The sequence below is a fragment of the Rhea americana genome, unplaced genomic scaffold, assembly GCF_003343005.1.
Source record: "Rhea americana isolate MKP2758 unplaced genomic scaffold, rheAme1 scaffold_258, whole genome shotgun sequence".
NCBI lineage: Eukaryota > Metazoa > Chordata > Aves > Rheiformes > Rheidae > Rhea > Rhea americana.
The window spans coordinates 674,655-691,419 of NW_028186377.1; the positions used below are offsets into that span (position 1 = coordinate 674,655).

The following is a 16,765-nucleotide window of genomic DNA, read 5'->3' on the forward strand; positions in this document are numbered from 1 at the left end:
AACATAGAATTTCTTTAGTTTGTGCATATAACTGATGACAGAGCATTTCTTTTAACTGCTACTAAGTCAAAAAGTTTGCATAAAAATCTATTATTCCAGTAAAATCATAAAAATTGAAGTAAATCTTCCAGATTTTCAAAGATCTGCAACAAAAGAAAATGAGAGAGGGGGAGAACTAAGATATGACATTTCAAACAGCAGGGCAGGGAGGAGGAAAAAAAAAGTGGGAATTGTTGCTGCTGATTCTGTAGCTAGGGAACAACCAGTCATACAGCACTTCATTTCCACTGCTTTACAGGCAGACACTCAGATTCCCCATAACCTCTACATTTTAAAAACAAAAGTTTTGCTCAGAGGATATGCAGCTCACTTCAGAGATTAAAAAAAAGAAAAATAGATGGCCATGAATCTTTGGAAAAAATACAGTCATTTATCAGTAAAAGTAAATTACCAAATGAAACACTAACAAGGAGTAAAAGAGGGAAATGATAAAATTAAGTGGGCTAAAGTTGCACTGAATATGATTTTTAACTAGTATAAACTTTTTATATTTCACTGAAACATTACAAAAACTTTCCAAGTTTGTAACAACCGATAATAAGATGTCATGCTGAAAACTGGTGGCTATGTGGGGATAATACTTTTGTAATTTTCCCTTTATACCAGCTACCCTCGATCCTCATAAGCAAGAGTTTGAGTATGTCAGGCACTTACAGATACTAGTCCAGGTTCCTGACAGCCACTGCTTATCACATCATACACAGCTTAAAACCATGTTGGGAATCAGAACAGTAGAGGTCAACTGATTAGATTACAGGCACAAAGCAATAAATTTGAGTTAGGTAATTATAACGCAGTAGCCAGAATAATCACCCACCACAGCAGTTACTAAGCTGTGCACTCCACAAACTGCCACTGTAAACAGTTTCCTTATGTTTCAAAGATATTACACCATTCACAAATCAGTAGGGTTCCTTCTCAACACTTCCTGTGGCACGCTGCCAWTTCCATACAGAAAATTGCAAGATCTGTACAAGGTCCACTGCTGAATTATCAAGCACTTGTTCTTGACACTAAATGCTTTAGTCTTAAAGGCAAACTGCTTATTTTTTCAAGCATATGCTCTTTAACTATATTTAACCTGATAACTAAAATACAGAGGAAGAAAAAACTTCATTAGTTTTTACTAATGCACATTTTCAACTGGCTAAGGTAATGGAAACCAATAGATCAGTAGACATTACCAATTATACTTTTTAAAAAATAATTTAAAATCAGCTATCCCTAAATATAGTTGTAAAAATAAAGATAACCAATATTTCAACAAGAATTGAAAATTTTCACCTTGCTGCTGCTGGTAATACAGAAGGAAACACGATTTTTAAGTAACCATCTCTGTATTTGTAAAAACTGAAAAATAATACAGTATCAAGTTAGAGCTGCTAAAGACAATACACAACACAGCTCTGTAATCAGCCACTCTAAGTTCTTTGAGGGAGTAGTAGTCTTCATTTGATCTGCATCCTCTGCAAGAGGATGTAACAGTACTTATTCCTGCACAAATAAGGAACTTCATTAATCCACCAGGCACACTTTTGAAAACTGAGGATTAGACAACCTAATACGGAAAACAAGTTAAGATTAAATCAGCTAAAGCCCTGCTAAAATATAGGATTGCTATCTGGCGCAACTTAGATGTAATATTACAAAAGCATCATACACTTCTATTTCTTAATCATCTTTCAAAATTCTCTGTTCTGGAGGAAATTCTGTCTAATATTTTTTTCTTTAAAATCTTCCACTGTGAATAGTAAAAGAAAATACTTGCAGCTATTGCACACAAAACAGACACTAGAAACTGGTATAAAGGCAGAAATAGAGTAGCAATAAAACATTTTGACAGGAAGACTAAGCACAACTCCAAGGAAGCCTTCAGTAAAATTCAAGAAAGAAATCTTTATCTAACACTAAAAGATTACAAAGTAGCAACAATTTGCTCACAATTAGTACAAACAAAATTATTTTTTGCTAAACAGATCCTATGCAAAGCTCGTAAAGTCTACATGCCTACAGGAGACAGTAAAAAAGAATGTTCATACTAAGGCCTAATATGGATTAACAGCATAGCAAAGATACTTGATTTTGGATTTACATTTGGATATTGCATATCTGAATTCAYAGAATGGTAAGGTTGGAAGGGAGCTCTGAAGATCAACTAGTCCAACTCTCAGCATAGCTCCGTACGGGGATTGAACCTGCGACCTTGGCATTAGCAGCACCACGCTCTTAACCAAYTGAGCTAAACCTGAATTCAGGATTTCTGGACAATCCACGTTAAATCTTGGTCACCAATAACTTGTGATGGCTGCTAACTTACTAATATGGCTTASCGCTACAAATTTTAGCAAATATGTTGCAACAATATCATTGCATTCATCCTGAAACTGAGCACATGCRTAGCTTTTTTTATTTTTATCCTTAAAATAAGCTGGGTAAGCTACAGAAGACTAGTTTTTTCTTTGAATCACTACCACTAAATAAACAGCAAATATTGTCTTCCTTAAGAGTTCTTCTAGTGTAAGAAAATTAAAGAACAGAAAAATCTTCAAAGAAAGGATGGTGGAAGTGATCAGACTTGTATGAAGTACTGCGCCTCTATTAAGGCTTAGATTATCATCTTCCAGTAAAAAATTTTTACTGCTTTTAGAAATCATCACTCTTGGTAAATAAATACCCATGTTTTTGAGGAAAGAAATCAAAAGCATATCTGTTACCTGCTGCCTTCCCAAATTCTAGAGAGAACAAGGGCACACAGAAACCTGTGGCACATCCCACCATGAACAAGGAGCACTGAAAGCAAAATTGAGTTGGAAGGGAAAGCAGGAAAAAGACCTTTGATGTTCCAAGTTTCTAGCTCATAAAAATCCTGTAATCATTAATTTACTCCAAAAAAAAGAGGCATCTGGATAACTAAACTCAACAATAAAGTCTGGCAGAAAAAACAACTTGCAGAAATCTCATAGTGCAAAAGGAGAACWTTAAAGTATCATCTCTTCTGGTATGAAAACTGTGTATATGTATGTGTGTGTATTTATTAAAAAAAAACAAAAAACAAAAAACAAACAAAAAAAACCCCAAAAAACGTGGCGAAGGGAAACAAGGAGAAAACAAGAGGAAAAAAAACATTACTCTATAAGGCATTTTTTGCCCTAATAGTAATCTTGCTTTTTACTCACCAACTGAAAGAAGAATCAACTCGTTTCACTTCATAGGACCCATTTTCCAAGTGTCTTTCTCCAGTTCAATTGCTAAATCCGTTAGATCACCTTTGAATCCCCACTACGTTTCCCTTCTAGAGGAGCTAGTTAATCCCACCCAGGTAAATGCATTTATTTTCTATCTCTTCTGAAAGCTAGGGGAAATTTTAAAGAGGTCACATTCAAGCTTTTATTGATTTCTCTAACCCTAAAGGTGGATGTAATAGAAGGCACAACAACACTGAGGCTAGTATGAATGGGAAAAAATAACCTTGAAACTTATCTTGAAAGACAGATGACAAGCTACCATTTTGAAAAGAGTTTTCCATGACTTCTACAACTATATCTAATACTTTCACATATTTAAGTTTAACTTACAGTGCATGCTGTGGCTTTTTTTTTTTTTTTTTTGCTTATGCAAATTGTAGCCTTGCTAACTGTTATGAATAGCAGTTAGACTTCTGCAAAGAAATTAGTATTACACAATCAACTGAGATTATATAGCCCACATGCCCATTGTAACAACTGGGAAAAAAAAGAGTTTAAGAACAAAAACTAAAGTTCACATTTTAAAATATTAAATACCTCTAAAAATTTGAGTATTTTCAGATCATTATTTCCAGGTTAAACTTAAAGATTAGAGATTTTTAAAGCTATTCCTTTGATAAGAGATCAAAGTTACTAAATGTGTGCTAATACAATGCGAGCATAAATAAATTTTCCTTTGACAAATTTTTCAGTGTTTCGGGCATGACTTTAGGAATAAGTATGCTACTTGCTTTATTCTACTAGCAGAGACACAAGTGCAAGCACAACCTACTTAACCTGTTCACATGCAATCTTGACAGCTATAATTTATATAATTCCAATGCAGTATGTGAAGGAAGGGCTCAAGGGATACACTTCTTCGCAGACCCTAGCTAGCAATAAACTTCCACAAAATCCAAACACATGTTTTTTGGTTAAATTTTCAAATTCAGTAGTCAAAAAAAGTTAAATTTCCAAAGGCATGGACAAGATCAGAAGATTACACAAAAGCATGTAGCACAAAACCAGAAGCAAGAGAGTAAGAAAGAAATCATTCCAAGAGTGAAGGAACTAGTGAAGGTTAATGCCCAAAGGATACATTATAATCAACTGAATAACAGTAACATGGTGAAAAATTAAACTTCATAAAATCTTTCTCCTATGTGGATTTGCTGAGTCAATCAGTATTGCTCTATCCCTGAAAAGGATTGTTGGAATTCAATGTCTTTAAGACCTCTAGCCATCTCTCACACACCTTAATTTTGCTTAAATACTCAAAATGAGTATCTCCCTTTTGGGGAGGGACCATGAGGAAGAAAACACAGCCTGCTATTCAAACACGTTAGGTGCAAATGGAAAACCAAATCCTCATCTAAGCTCTTCTTTCTGCAACTGAAACATTTTAGAAGATTCCACTCCCTGTCTGGTTTCCACTGACATTTTGCCAGGAGTCACCAGGCCTCAAGATCCACTGGACTAACTGAAAGTACTGACCCTGGTTCTGCACTGATTTTGCCCAACAATCCAGGTTAGATGGAACATCAATCATTTTAGAATTTGATTGGGCAACCAAATACACATGATGCTATGCTAGCAAATTTCAGAAGGCAGAAACCTCAGGTTGAGTGGGAAGAAGAGATGAAAGTAAGGAGAAGAGTGTAATTACTTGCAGTCTGTGTCAGCTGGAGAACTAATGTAACTTACTTTCAGCAATACTAAACAAAAAATATTAGGTATAATAGCTGTATCACTACTATGAACTGACTGAATTATGGTAATTCCAACACCTCATTTATAAATTAACTTATGAACAAGGGTTCCTCAATATAGTAATAATTGCAGAAGCTAAAATTTCATTGGTAATTAGTCAGAATGTAATACTGGCACAGCTGCAACAATGCAAACACCTAAAGCTGCAACAAGGCCTTGACCTACATCCTGCCACCTGCCTGCAAACTAAGGGTTTAGACCATGCTAAAAAATTAAGCACCAAGGACAGTAAAACCCTGCTCAGTCTGAGAAGCACAAAGTACATCTGCTGCAAGACCAACACTGGTTTATGAGAAGATTTTGCAGTAACAGAAAAACACAAATCAAATCTTCTGCTTCTCAATATCTGCAAACTACCACAATTAATTTCGTGAACACTTTTTCCAAACTTCTCTACGCTTGGGCAGAAGCTCCCAAGTGCTTGATTACTACTACTTATGACAGAAAGGCATACAGTCACAAGAAAACATAGCTAAGTCTACTGAATCTGCGGAGAGATGCTGAAACATCTTTTGACTGATGATAAAAATCTGATCAGTTTCAAGAAATCAGAGAGAGAGCCAGCCAAGCTAAGAATAGACTAAGCAAAATGCAAATTAGTGTTCATCACATCTTTTTATTGCAAGCAGATATAAGAGCTATTGAGGCCTACCTACATGATGTAAGGAAATATTTTTTTCTTCTGCAAGTTGTATCATCTAGAAATAAGYATAAAAAATAAAATGAAGCTCTAACATTTTGGGCGGTTCTTCGTGTTCTCATCTCAGAAAAAAAATAATAGTTACAACTTCCTGTTCTTTTTCACTAGTAAAATTTGAAATAGAAAAATCTTAATTAATGTTTACTTCCTGGATTATTTTAATTTCTCATACAAAATTAAATTATGACATAGTAGCTTTTGCAGAATATACACATACATTCAGATCTGAATGTTTTTCCCCCATATGCAATGACATTATTTAATTAAAGTCATACCAAAAGTTATTTTAAAGAGAAAGAACATCAGACTCATTTCTATTCCATTTTAATTCTTCTGACATTTCTCTGTTACATGTGAAAATGTTGATAGGTTTGTCAGGTTTCCAGACCCACATTTAAACCTTCCAGGTGAGGTGCTATAAATGAATCAGAAGCTAGAAGAGTAGAAACAGGGGCTGAGAGCTTCACACACTCCACCTAGTATCAGCTCTCTTCTCTTCCTGCCTCAGAATGACTAATGTCAAAATATGAATTTGTTTCAGCCACCATGCTTCATCCTTTGACTTCCATAAATCTAACCCTAATTTTCAACCCCAACTTTATCCTAACCCATCTCTGAGAAAAAATAACTTTTTTAATACTGATTTGTCCAAGAACTGCACTTATTTATGGTAAGATCCAAAATGTTTATGCTTTCATCACTAAAATGAAGAAGCTTGAGCATTATATAGCACATTATAAATCCAAAGGATAACTGCGGTGATTAAGTTGTTGGCACTTACACAAATCTGATCCCGAGGTCCCCCCAAAATAAGGAACATTTGATTAAGAACTATCAGAAATCTGATTCTGACAAATCTAGATAGATTTTAGGGAAAAAAATCTGCCGTATCAGGAAGCTACAAACTACTGGGAAGAGGGATACTGTGCCAGAAACTGTTAGGCTGCTGGGCTCAACTATAAATACATGGTATGTAACAGTGAGAGATTAGGAAGGACACAGACCTTCACTAAAAGAAGTGAATAGCAAGTTCTGTAACAGTCATTAGTTTTCATTCAATGACCTTTGTCTCCTTGTCTTCTCTGCCCTCAAACTCTTCCATGCACAAACTTTATTCTTACTGTAGAAAGTTCCATTCCTAGAGAAGAAAAGCTATCAGCTGATCTTCATTCCAAAGAAGTCAAAGCCAACAAGAACCTAAAGGTGAAGGTGATTCATTAGAAGTTAAATGCATTTTTACTGAAAGTTGGTGCCTAAACACTTTATAAATCTGGATTACTAGTCCATGATCTTTGCAAAGCCTGTGTAATGCAAAGGAGCTGCAGTACTCTGTACCGTCTGGAGCATCCCAAGCRCTGAAGGTTTCATGTCCAAAGACACTTCTACAGTGTAGCCAAGAAGTAACAAAGATGTATGTAGCTGTTGCCCAGTTATCACTTACTAGATGGATGTTTTACAGCCAAAATGGTTAAACAAAAACACATCACTCGATTTATAAAGTAAATACAATAAAGTGAACCAGCAGCACATCTAAGCTATGGACTGTATAAACCATAAATGTATGCCAGATTAGAAAGCAATGCATGGCAGTCATCACTATTACATGGTAGAGGGATGCAGAAGGAACAGAATGAATCTCTTCCCTCTACCCACTGATAGTAGGAGACATTCATCAGGGCAATAAAGTTATATCCCATCTTTTCTGGAATCCATAATAAACCAAGCAAAGGTTCATGGCAAGCTGATGATATTTCACATGTAGATTGCTTGGATTGGACATGAGCTAACACTTTAACATTTGACACCTCATTAAGAAAGACAAAGACATTCCTCATTAGGAAAGACATAGACATTCAAACTTGGATGTTAAGAGCGAGTATTCCAGTTCAGCTTTACGTTTGTAGTGGGGCAAGAATGAGCCTGGGATGATTTAAAACTTTAATTAATAAACTTATAAATTATTTAAAAAAATCACTACCAGCTTATGTGTAGCATCAAGCCAAACACTTAAGAGCTAATGAAAAATAAAGGAAACTAGTAGCCCTGTAAATGTAAATAGCACATGTGCCCACATTCAACAGTAAATCTAACAACACAGCGGAAAAGCAAAAGTTGAGATATCTGCACCTTTCCACGCTCACCCAGGTCAACACACTATTTGACTAGCAGCGTGCAGTGTAAAAGACTTCCAAATATATTTTCAATTAAGTTTAACATAATGATTTGTATATAATTTAAGGAATGCTATTGTCATAGATGCAAAATCTTTATAAGCCTTTAATACTCTCACTTCGTTCTTTGAAATAAAAATTACCGCATATCCGTCATCCTTTTAAATTCTGTAAATCTGTTTTTCATGTCTGCATGGTTTGCATTCCACAAGACCCAATATCACTAGCTTGCATAATAATAAAACCAACCTTGACACAGACAGCACTAATTAACAGACATAAAAACAACTCAAGCAGCTACACAACACAGACTAATCCCCGCTGCTACAAATGCCAAAGACAACTCAATCAGCACTTCGTGTGTGTTTATGCGTAGGTGGAGCAGTCATTCATCCCAATCTTGCACATGTAAACAAGAAGACGCAATATATGAAAAATAGGGATTACATCTTACCTCATTTAAATACATGAAAATAAAATTAAAAAAAAAAAAGATAAAGCTCTACACACTTCAATATTCCAATTGAAGCTATGATCCCTGGAGAATAAAATAATTTTAAATTGGTTCATCACAGATACAATATAGTTATACAGATACTGTTTAGCAAGAAGAAAAATATGTTAAGCACAACTCATGACATGACCTCAGGCTTCCCCCAAACAACAAATGCTGCAGAACTGACAGCCCAATTCATTGTCATCATGCAGTCAACACATCTGATAGACAAACCACCGAAAAATTCCCCAGCATAGAAGGAGCGTCCACATTATGCAGAATTCTGTCCTCCTTTATTCACAGTCCTGCTCCCTCCTTCACCCTTTGCACTGGATGTATGCCAGGAGAAAAGAGGGCTACAAGCAATTAAGTACAAGTGAGAGTAGCCCTACGGCTCTTGCCTTTGCAGTGGCATCAAAATTGGCATCCCAACAAAGGAAATGTTTAAGGCCTCACTTTACAGTGGATTTTGTGCCAGAAAGTTCTTAGGCATGCCTAAGATCAGATTGGATCAGAAGATATAAAGCTTAAAAGCCATAATCAAGAAGCACCAAACATGAATCTGCTTTAACTACTGTTCTAAATTACTTAAGTGGAAACATCTTATCTTGGATACTTTTTGTTTGATTGCTTTTTAAGAAGAGTTGCCATTTAAACATGATTTCCTTCCCAAAATGTTTTTAGCAGCATCATTTCACTTAGACACTGGGTAGGCTGCAGTGATTATGGATAAGTGCAATCTCCCTCAAACTCAGCATCTCGTCTTAGCTTCTCTGATTATTTTTTGGCTTGAAGCTCCCATATCTCTCTTCCCACCCTAAAGTGTATGTTTCAGGGAAGAAAGGAAGATTTAGAAGAAACCGTTTGCTTTTGGAGATGGATTCTCAATCAAATGGTTTGGAATATCTTGGACTAAGAATTGTGTAATTCAAACAAAGCCTTGAATAAATAGTATGCTTACCTTTGTCAGAATATAAATGCAATGGTACACTTTGTTAAACTAAGTAGAGAATCCTTACAGGAAGATCAACACATTACTAACACACTAGACAGTCACATAGCAATAAGGCAATCAACTTTTTTTTTCAATAAATGTAGGTGTATTGCTAATGAGAATTATTGAGTTAATCCCCCACAGAAGAAAATATGTTAAAAAGAATGCCCTGTGCCACTGTGCTTCAGTTATAGCCAGAAGAACACTGTATTCTAAGAATACTTTCACACTCCACAAACAAGATTGAAAGCCATCAGCCTGTTCCATGTCATCAAATGGATTTCAAACCTGTACATAGTCCAATGATTTCAACAAGAGTCTGACTTTACATCTGCAAAACTGAATAAACAGTCATAACTCCAACTTTTAAATCTTTAATTACTTTGCAAAAGTTTCAGATATTCTTAAAAGTAATACAGAAATAAAATAGAACCACATAAAGCCAGAGAAACTATTCTGTTCTAAAGCAGATGTGAAGTTGGCACATAATGTGCATATTGAAATGAATCACACCTACACAAGTTAAGGGTACCTAATCGTTTTGAGACATCTTCTTCTCACCCACCAGCTCACTCTGAAATAACTAATTCAATTTTCATTTGCTGGGTAAAGTTGCCACCACACTATCCACACCCACATCCGACTCTCATAAACTGTCTTTTAATAGGCAGAATCCAGCAGAGGTCAGAAATGGTCCTAGACAGGAAATGCCTGGGTGTATTCCATTTACATACTGCAGATTACTCTTCTGCATGTACACACACAGGTCTAGGGTCACACTATTGTACACATTTAATTTTAAATCATTTTCTGCTTAACTTGAACAATTGCTCTCTAAAGCTATTATAAACAGGAACCCAGAAGCTTATAAACTCACTTGCCCTACTAGCTTTCATATAGTGTAATATTTCTCTTAAATCTAATTAAATTGTTACAAACCCTCTATTTTTGATAGTCTCATGAAATAAAAAGTCATTAAAATACACTTACGGAAATTCAAAACAGTTACTGTTCAACTCCACAGTCCCAAACCAAACTTCACCACTACCTTTTTACTGTATCAGTATGAAACAGTAGCTTGCAGTATCCAAAAAGGATCTCAGGAATATGACAGCACGAAACTCTTCTGTACCGTGCACCTGGAATGCAATGTGCCTGACTATTCCCTTACAGTACTAACTGATCACACAAGTGTCTTAAAAGATGTTTCCTGAATGCCTCCTAGTGAGAGGTGAAGTGCATCAACAGGATGTTATTTTAAAAGTAGAAATAATTACTAGAGAATTAACAACCTGCACTTATGCAACACTTCTACAGTCAGTTGGAAACATTAAACCATGAAGTAATTTGCATCCTCATCTCTCAGCAGGGCACAGATGGAGACTTGCAAAAAGCCAATCTGTTGGTCAGCACATTCAAGAGGTAACAGCAATTGCAAAAAGCTTCAGGCATCATAACACCAGCCTTGTGCAAGGTGTGTGTTGTTTTTTCTTTCTTTTTTTTTTTTTTTTTTTAAAAAAAAATCTATCTTCCGACAAATATCAATTGCAGTATTGCCAGAAGCAACACTTCAAACAAGGCGTTTGTTCCAAGACTCTACTGTGTGCTAGAGAAACTCTAAATAGCTGGGTGTAATCACAGCCTCTATAAAAACGAGATGCCCTTCTTAAAGGCAGTATTTCTGTCACTATGGTTTACAAGTCAACAAGCACAGGTCACGCTCTGCCAACTTCACCGGGGAACCAGAACAGGTAATGCCCTCCCCTCTGCACACTTCTGAAAGACCAGCTCCGGTCCTGCCTGCTGGTAAAAGTTTTCCTGAGAGCTGGCACAGAGAACTCCTGAGAAATGCTTGTTTACTCCTGATGCTCAGCAGGGCGGGGGGAAGAGAAGGAAACGATTTGTTTATCCGTGCAAAGTGCCCACAAACTATTGCCCTACCCACTGCAGCCGCTGGAAATTTCTGATCGAAACTCTCTCACTCGGGGGCGCTCCCGAAAAGCGCTGAAGCAGCAGCTGGAGCTTTTGCACGGCGAAGGGACTGAAAGGGGGTAGCGGAGGGGGGAAGGGGGGAGGTGGACGACGACAGCGCGGACCCCCCCGGCGGCTGCCCCGCGGGACGCGCCCGCGCGCCGCAGGAGGGGCGGCGGCACCGACACKAGCACCGGTACCAGCACCGCGGCGGCCCCGGCCCGGCGGGGGGGGCGGCCCCCGTGTGGTACCACTATTTAGCAGCGGTGGCCTGCGCCCCACTCCGCGCGCAGCTCCCTATTTGGCAGCGCCGAGTACTGACCTCCCCGGCGGCGGCGGCTCCTCCATGGCGGCGGCAGAGACCAGCGCGGCGGCGACGTCTCTCATGCATGTAGCGAGGCCGGCATGGCGGCGGATGGCAGTGTGCGGCGCGGCGCGGCCCGCTGCGGCGCTGGGGACGGCGCGGAGGAGGAAGGGGGAAGGAGGGGAGGTCTCTAGCCAGCTGCGGGGATCCGGCCGCGAAGAGCCGCCCGCGCGGCCGCCATCTTGGAAGCAGCCTCACAGCGCAGAGAAGCCGGGAGCATCGCTACGGTGAGCGAGGAGGGACCAGCCGAGCCAGAGGCGCTCACSCCGCCGCCGGAACGAGGCGGGGCGGGGTGGGATGGCGGCAGCGGTGCGGCGCCGCGCCGCCGGGGCGGGAGGTGCCTCCCTCCCGCACGGCAGGGCCCGGGAGGAGGCTTTTGTCCCACAGAGGATGGCTGTAAACGGGCTAAGCGAAGGTGCCGCTCAGGGAGAAGCTGTCCAGCTTGTSGCGGTGCTCCCTGTTGCCCCGAGTGGCCCCTCAAGGCTGGACGAGCGCCTGAAGCGGGTCTCTGAGGGGCCGAGAGCCTGGGCAGCCGCGGGGAGCAGCGGGGAGCAGGGAAGGGCCGGGCGGTGAGACGGGGATACTGCGGTCGGCCAGCTGGCTCGTCCTTGGCTGGCAGTGCTCCCCCCAGGAGCTGGAGGGAGGGCAGCCCTGCCGCRCACCGCGGTGTTTAGCTTTTTGTTTCTTTAGGTTTTCTGCGCGGATCAGCTTGCGCTCGTTCCCCCCTCTCCATCAGTACCACCACACCGCAGGTGATTGAGTGTCACCCCTCGTTCCCTCCGGGTGTCAGGATTTTAAGTTCCAACAAGCTCCATGGACATTAGCAGCTGCAGACAGGAGAAAAATCTAAATCAGTGATTAATGAAAGACTGCATTATATTTTTCTGACCTGTTACTGGCTCTGGTTGGCCTACTTGCACGTTTATCAGCACCATGTGTGCTCCAAATAGTTCAAAGATGTGGAGTGCTAAAACTTCTGTAAGAAAGTTCATGGCAATGTGAGCAGATAGGTGCAGAGGTGAACAGTTGTAGGACACAGCTTTGCAGAAAAAAGAAAGAAACAGGCTTCATTTATTCTGCCGCTCSTGCAGCTTGTTTCATTTTAGAAACACGGTCGTTATAAAACCTACAGCAGAGTTGTCTGCCAGAACGAGAACTGAAGCCACATTATCCACTTTGAAACACAGGGAGGAAAAATGTAATTTCCTGAACTATAACTTGGCTGAAATGCCAAAGTTAACACCCTTAGAATGTAAAAAAGTGCCATCGGTTTTATAATTGTTAYGGGTAGTGAGAACCTCATCTACATTTAACAGGACTGCGAGTACAGTGGCAAATCCTGGCATCAGTAATATGCTACATAAATGGTATATATTAAGTTGTTTATGAAACTTAAACTAAGAAAGGATTGGAATCAGTGCCAGATTCTGCTTTATGCTCAACTGCTTCATTAAGTTAAGTGTACAAGGRATTTACACAGATTTCTAGTCTGACTAAGTTCAGTTGTAGCCTTTTTCATGATATTAAATTATCTATGTATTCATCCAAATTTAAGAAAAGCAGTCTCTGTGAATTGATTTTAGAAGGCCCTTTGTAGTAATAGAAATTTTTTAAAAAGCTGAAGTGGAGAAGATACTGCTATTGAACAGTTATCATCCTTATTAAATAACATACACTAAAATTTGGAACCAGATGAGTAGCATTATGCAGAAAGCCAGTTCCCTGTTYTCTACAGATCTAGAAAAAAGTAACTGGATCATCATGATCCTGATGCAGAATCTTTGCTTAAGATTACATCATGTAATAGAAAAAGGTATGTATTTAGCATGTTAACCATTTTATGGTCAAATACATTAGCCCGAAATCAAAAACCAAGCAGGTGCATACAATACATTCCTACTAATCTGTCACATAAATCATAAACAAAACGTAGAAACCATAGATCAAATCTAGAAATTCTGAAATGCCAACCTACTAAGCACATTTTTTATCATCTCCCTAAAAACATAAATTCTCTAAATAAAAGCTAAGCTGTTTATTTGACAGTATGCACATTTTTTCAGTCTGATTGTAAATAACAATGGCTGATAAAAGCCATTGCTATGCAGTTATTTCAGCATTTTTTTCAGCTGTGTTATAGATCATCATCTGTTACCATCTTTTCAGYTATTTGCTGGGCAGAAAAGTCTTTATGTTTAACAGCCACTGTTATATTTTTCAGTTTCTTTGTTTCTTCACTCTAAACAATCACTGTAATCCTAGATTAGAAGCRCAAAGTTTTCATTACCTAGCAAAAGCACTTCAGGTACTGTCTTTTCCATGGACATGAGGACACGATAGTGTGGATTCCGTGACAAAAGTTGAAATGGGGACTCCGCCACCACTTTCCGTGTGAAAATGATTTACTGAGACAAATTTGGGTCCACCTCTGCCTCTCAAACAAGAGGTACAGAACAAACAACCCTGCATTCCTCTTCCTTTAGGGCAGCCCAGCACGYTGATTGCATCACATTCTTGTGGTATTCACCAAGAATATGCTAATACTACAGATAACTGGCCACGCAAAGCATCTTTTGGTTTGATACAGTGACATTTCTGTGTCAGCAGTAGGTCACAGTGAGCCACATAGAGCATCTGACATCAGGGAGAAAACTGTAACAGGAGAGATTTATGGGTAGTCCATAGGAACTTGGAAGGAAAGGGAAAAAAATGAAGGAATGTACGGAGATGATGATATGGAAAACAGCAGATGGCACAGGACTGTCAGAGCCTGTATAAAGATAATATTTAGCAAAGACATCATTTAAAGAAGTACAGACATCTTACAAAAATTGGTATGTACAGAATTCTAATGATTTCTGCCTTCATCTAAGAAATGTCTTTTTGATTGAAAGAATCCCTGCCTACCTGTTTGTGAGTCTAAACATATCAACAGTGCACTGGTGCATGGAAACTGGTAAATGAAATTGTCCACTCTGACTTTTAACTGCTAGAACAGAGAAAAGCACAAAATGAAAACAGTGCAATAAATGATGCCTTAAGCTATCAGAAAGTTCAGTTATGATATTAACAATATTAATGAATTTTAGATGCCCGAGATGGCAGTTAATCATGACCTCAAAATTCTAGTTTGAAAAAAGCCAGGCAAGTTGTCAAAATAGGCAGACTTCTTTCTGTTTACCTTTTGGTTTCTGAACTTTTAGGATGAATTTACTTCATATTTTCAGCTTTTCTTTCTGCAGCCGCATGGGTTTATTTGTTTTTAGAAGACACTGAGATTGCTTAGGCATTGCTTTTTGTTCCAGGAGCATACCTTTTATCACACCAACAGTTCTAGAATTTGCAATAAAAGTGTAAGAGATGGCAATAGCATATTAATAACAATTTTTTTCAAATAGCTTTTAAATTTTCTATTGAAACTGTGCTTTGAATTTCTTCCTGTTCATGGGGAATAGATTCTGTTACCCCTATCTTGTCATTGCTTCATGAGTATTGGACAGGACTGTACATGCAGCTTTTGTCATTTGTGAAACCTACAGCTCTTTTCTATGTAGACAAAAATAGTAGTGAAGAAGAAGAAAATTCTGTTTGTGTAGGTTAATAAATATAAGAATATTTTTCAAATTGTTTCTCCTAGTAASTATCACAAGGTCAAACTTCTGCTTCACTTTATGTGTTATCCAGARTAAGGTTTAACTTAACTTCAGTAAAGATATTGAACACTGTTAATGAAACTTAGTAATCAAATGGTCTTGCACTGTGTACGACATTCAGAAATGTCATTCAAGACAAGAACTGTTTTGAAGATTTAATTTTTCCTTCCAATAAATTATATATTGCAGTTCTACTAATAGTGAAACACAGTCCTACCTTCAGCAGCAGATATTGGAAAGCAGTGTAGTGAAGTGTACTGGGTCTAGATCTAATTAAGAGTGCTGGCAATAGAATTTTCATTTTTCTTGGTCATAGATTGCTCTTTTGCAATTCCATAAAGTAGCAATACATGAAYAATTCCTAAAGTTAAGATCTAGAAGACTTAATCTGACAACCTATCTTTCTTACTTAGAGCTTGCAACTATTCCAGMGTCAAAATGAAATACCAAAATGTATTTCTACCTGGAAATATGCAGATCTTTGTTGCTTTCACAGAAGATCAAGTTTGATTTTTGGAAAGAAATGGAACTCAGTTTGCAGTGTGATATAACTTGAGTTTTGCTGCAATTGATTTGAAGTGTGAACCTCTGAAAAAAATTAAGGAATCACATTGCATATATCCCTGTTCAATCATCTGTTATGACTGTGATTCATTCAGTTCAGAAGTTTGTGTGATAGCTGCCAAAGCTTGTTCAGCAGGATGGTTTAACAGCCATACTATAATAGGTGCCAGTTAGTTTGACGGAGGGAGAGTACTTCTGTCCGAACACTGTCAGCTCACATGCTGCATGCCAGATCGCACAAGGCTTAATGTCATTAACTCATCACTATTATAGGAGTATTTGTTAGTAATARTAATATGTGGTCAGATGGAGTTGTCTTCTCTCTTCAACTGGATTTTTTTTATTATTATTATTWTTTATTATTTCCTGTCCTAAAAAGCAAACTGTGTGTAGTACTGGCACTGCCATTATTAAAATGGCATGACCCACATATGAGAATGGTGAACTCTGGTTGTGCTTAAAGCAGTATGATTTTACTGTGTAAAAGCCTGGCCTTAGGCTTAACGCTTGTACAGCTGAAMATAGCTAAAATCATTGCCAGATGTTCAAAGGTACTTAGGCACTGGACACAGAAGTGACTGTCCTTGGATACAGAGAGGGGGAAATTGTTTCTGAGTCAATGCAGATGCTACCACAGTCTAGCTACAGTAGCTTATGTCTCCTCGTGTCTCCAGTTTCATTGGAAATGGGAAAATAAGCTGGATTGAATTTAGCACTACTTGAACATAGTTACAGGCACCAGAACTGGTTGTTTAAAGCTAACTTGGCTCCTGAAAGATCATGCCTTAATTCTTTCTT

General features: G+C 38.5%; 1 protein-coding gene and 1 long non-coding RNA gene across 7 annotated transcripts in view; one reads left to right on the top strand and one right to left on the bottom strand.

Annotated features, from left to right (window-relative positions):
• MAP3K4 (mitogen-activated protein kinase kinase kinase 4) overlaps window positions 1-11,958 on the bottom strand; it is an 80,780-nt gene extending 68,822 nt beyond the window's left edge. For all 6 annotated transcript variants that reach the window (XM_085307415.1, XM_085307413.1, XM_085307414.1 and 3 more), the window contains exon 1: window positions 11,709-11,958. In XM_085307415.1, the coding sequence (XP_085163541.1) occupies window positions 11,709-11,773 (65 nt within the window). In that variant the 5' untranslated portion in view covers window positions 11,774-11,958. The remainder of the gene's footprint in view (window positions 1-11,708) is intronic.
• LOC146594478 (uncharacterized) lies at window positions 11,780-15,374 on the top strand. Its single transcript, XR_014896163.1, has 2 exons — window positions 11,780-11,977; window positions 12,441-15,374. It is a non-coding gene; the product is annotated as an uncharacterized LOC146594478 (long non-coding RNA).
• The last annotated feature ends 1,391 nt before the right edge of the window (window positions 15,375-16,765 follow it).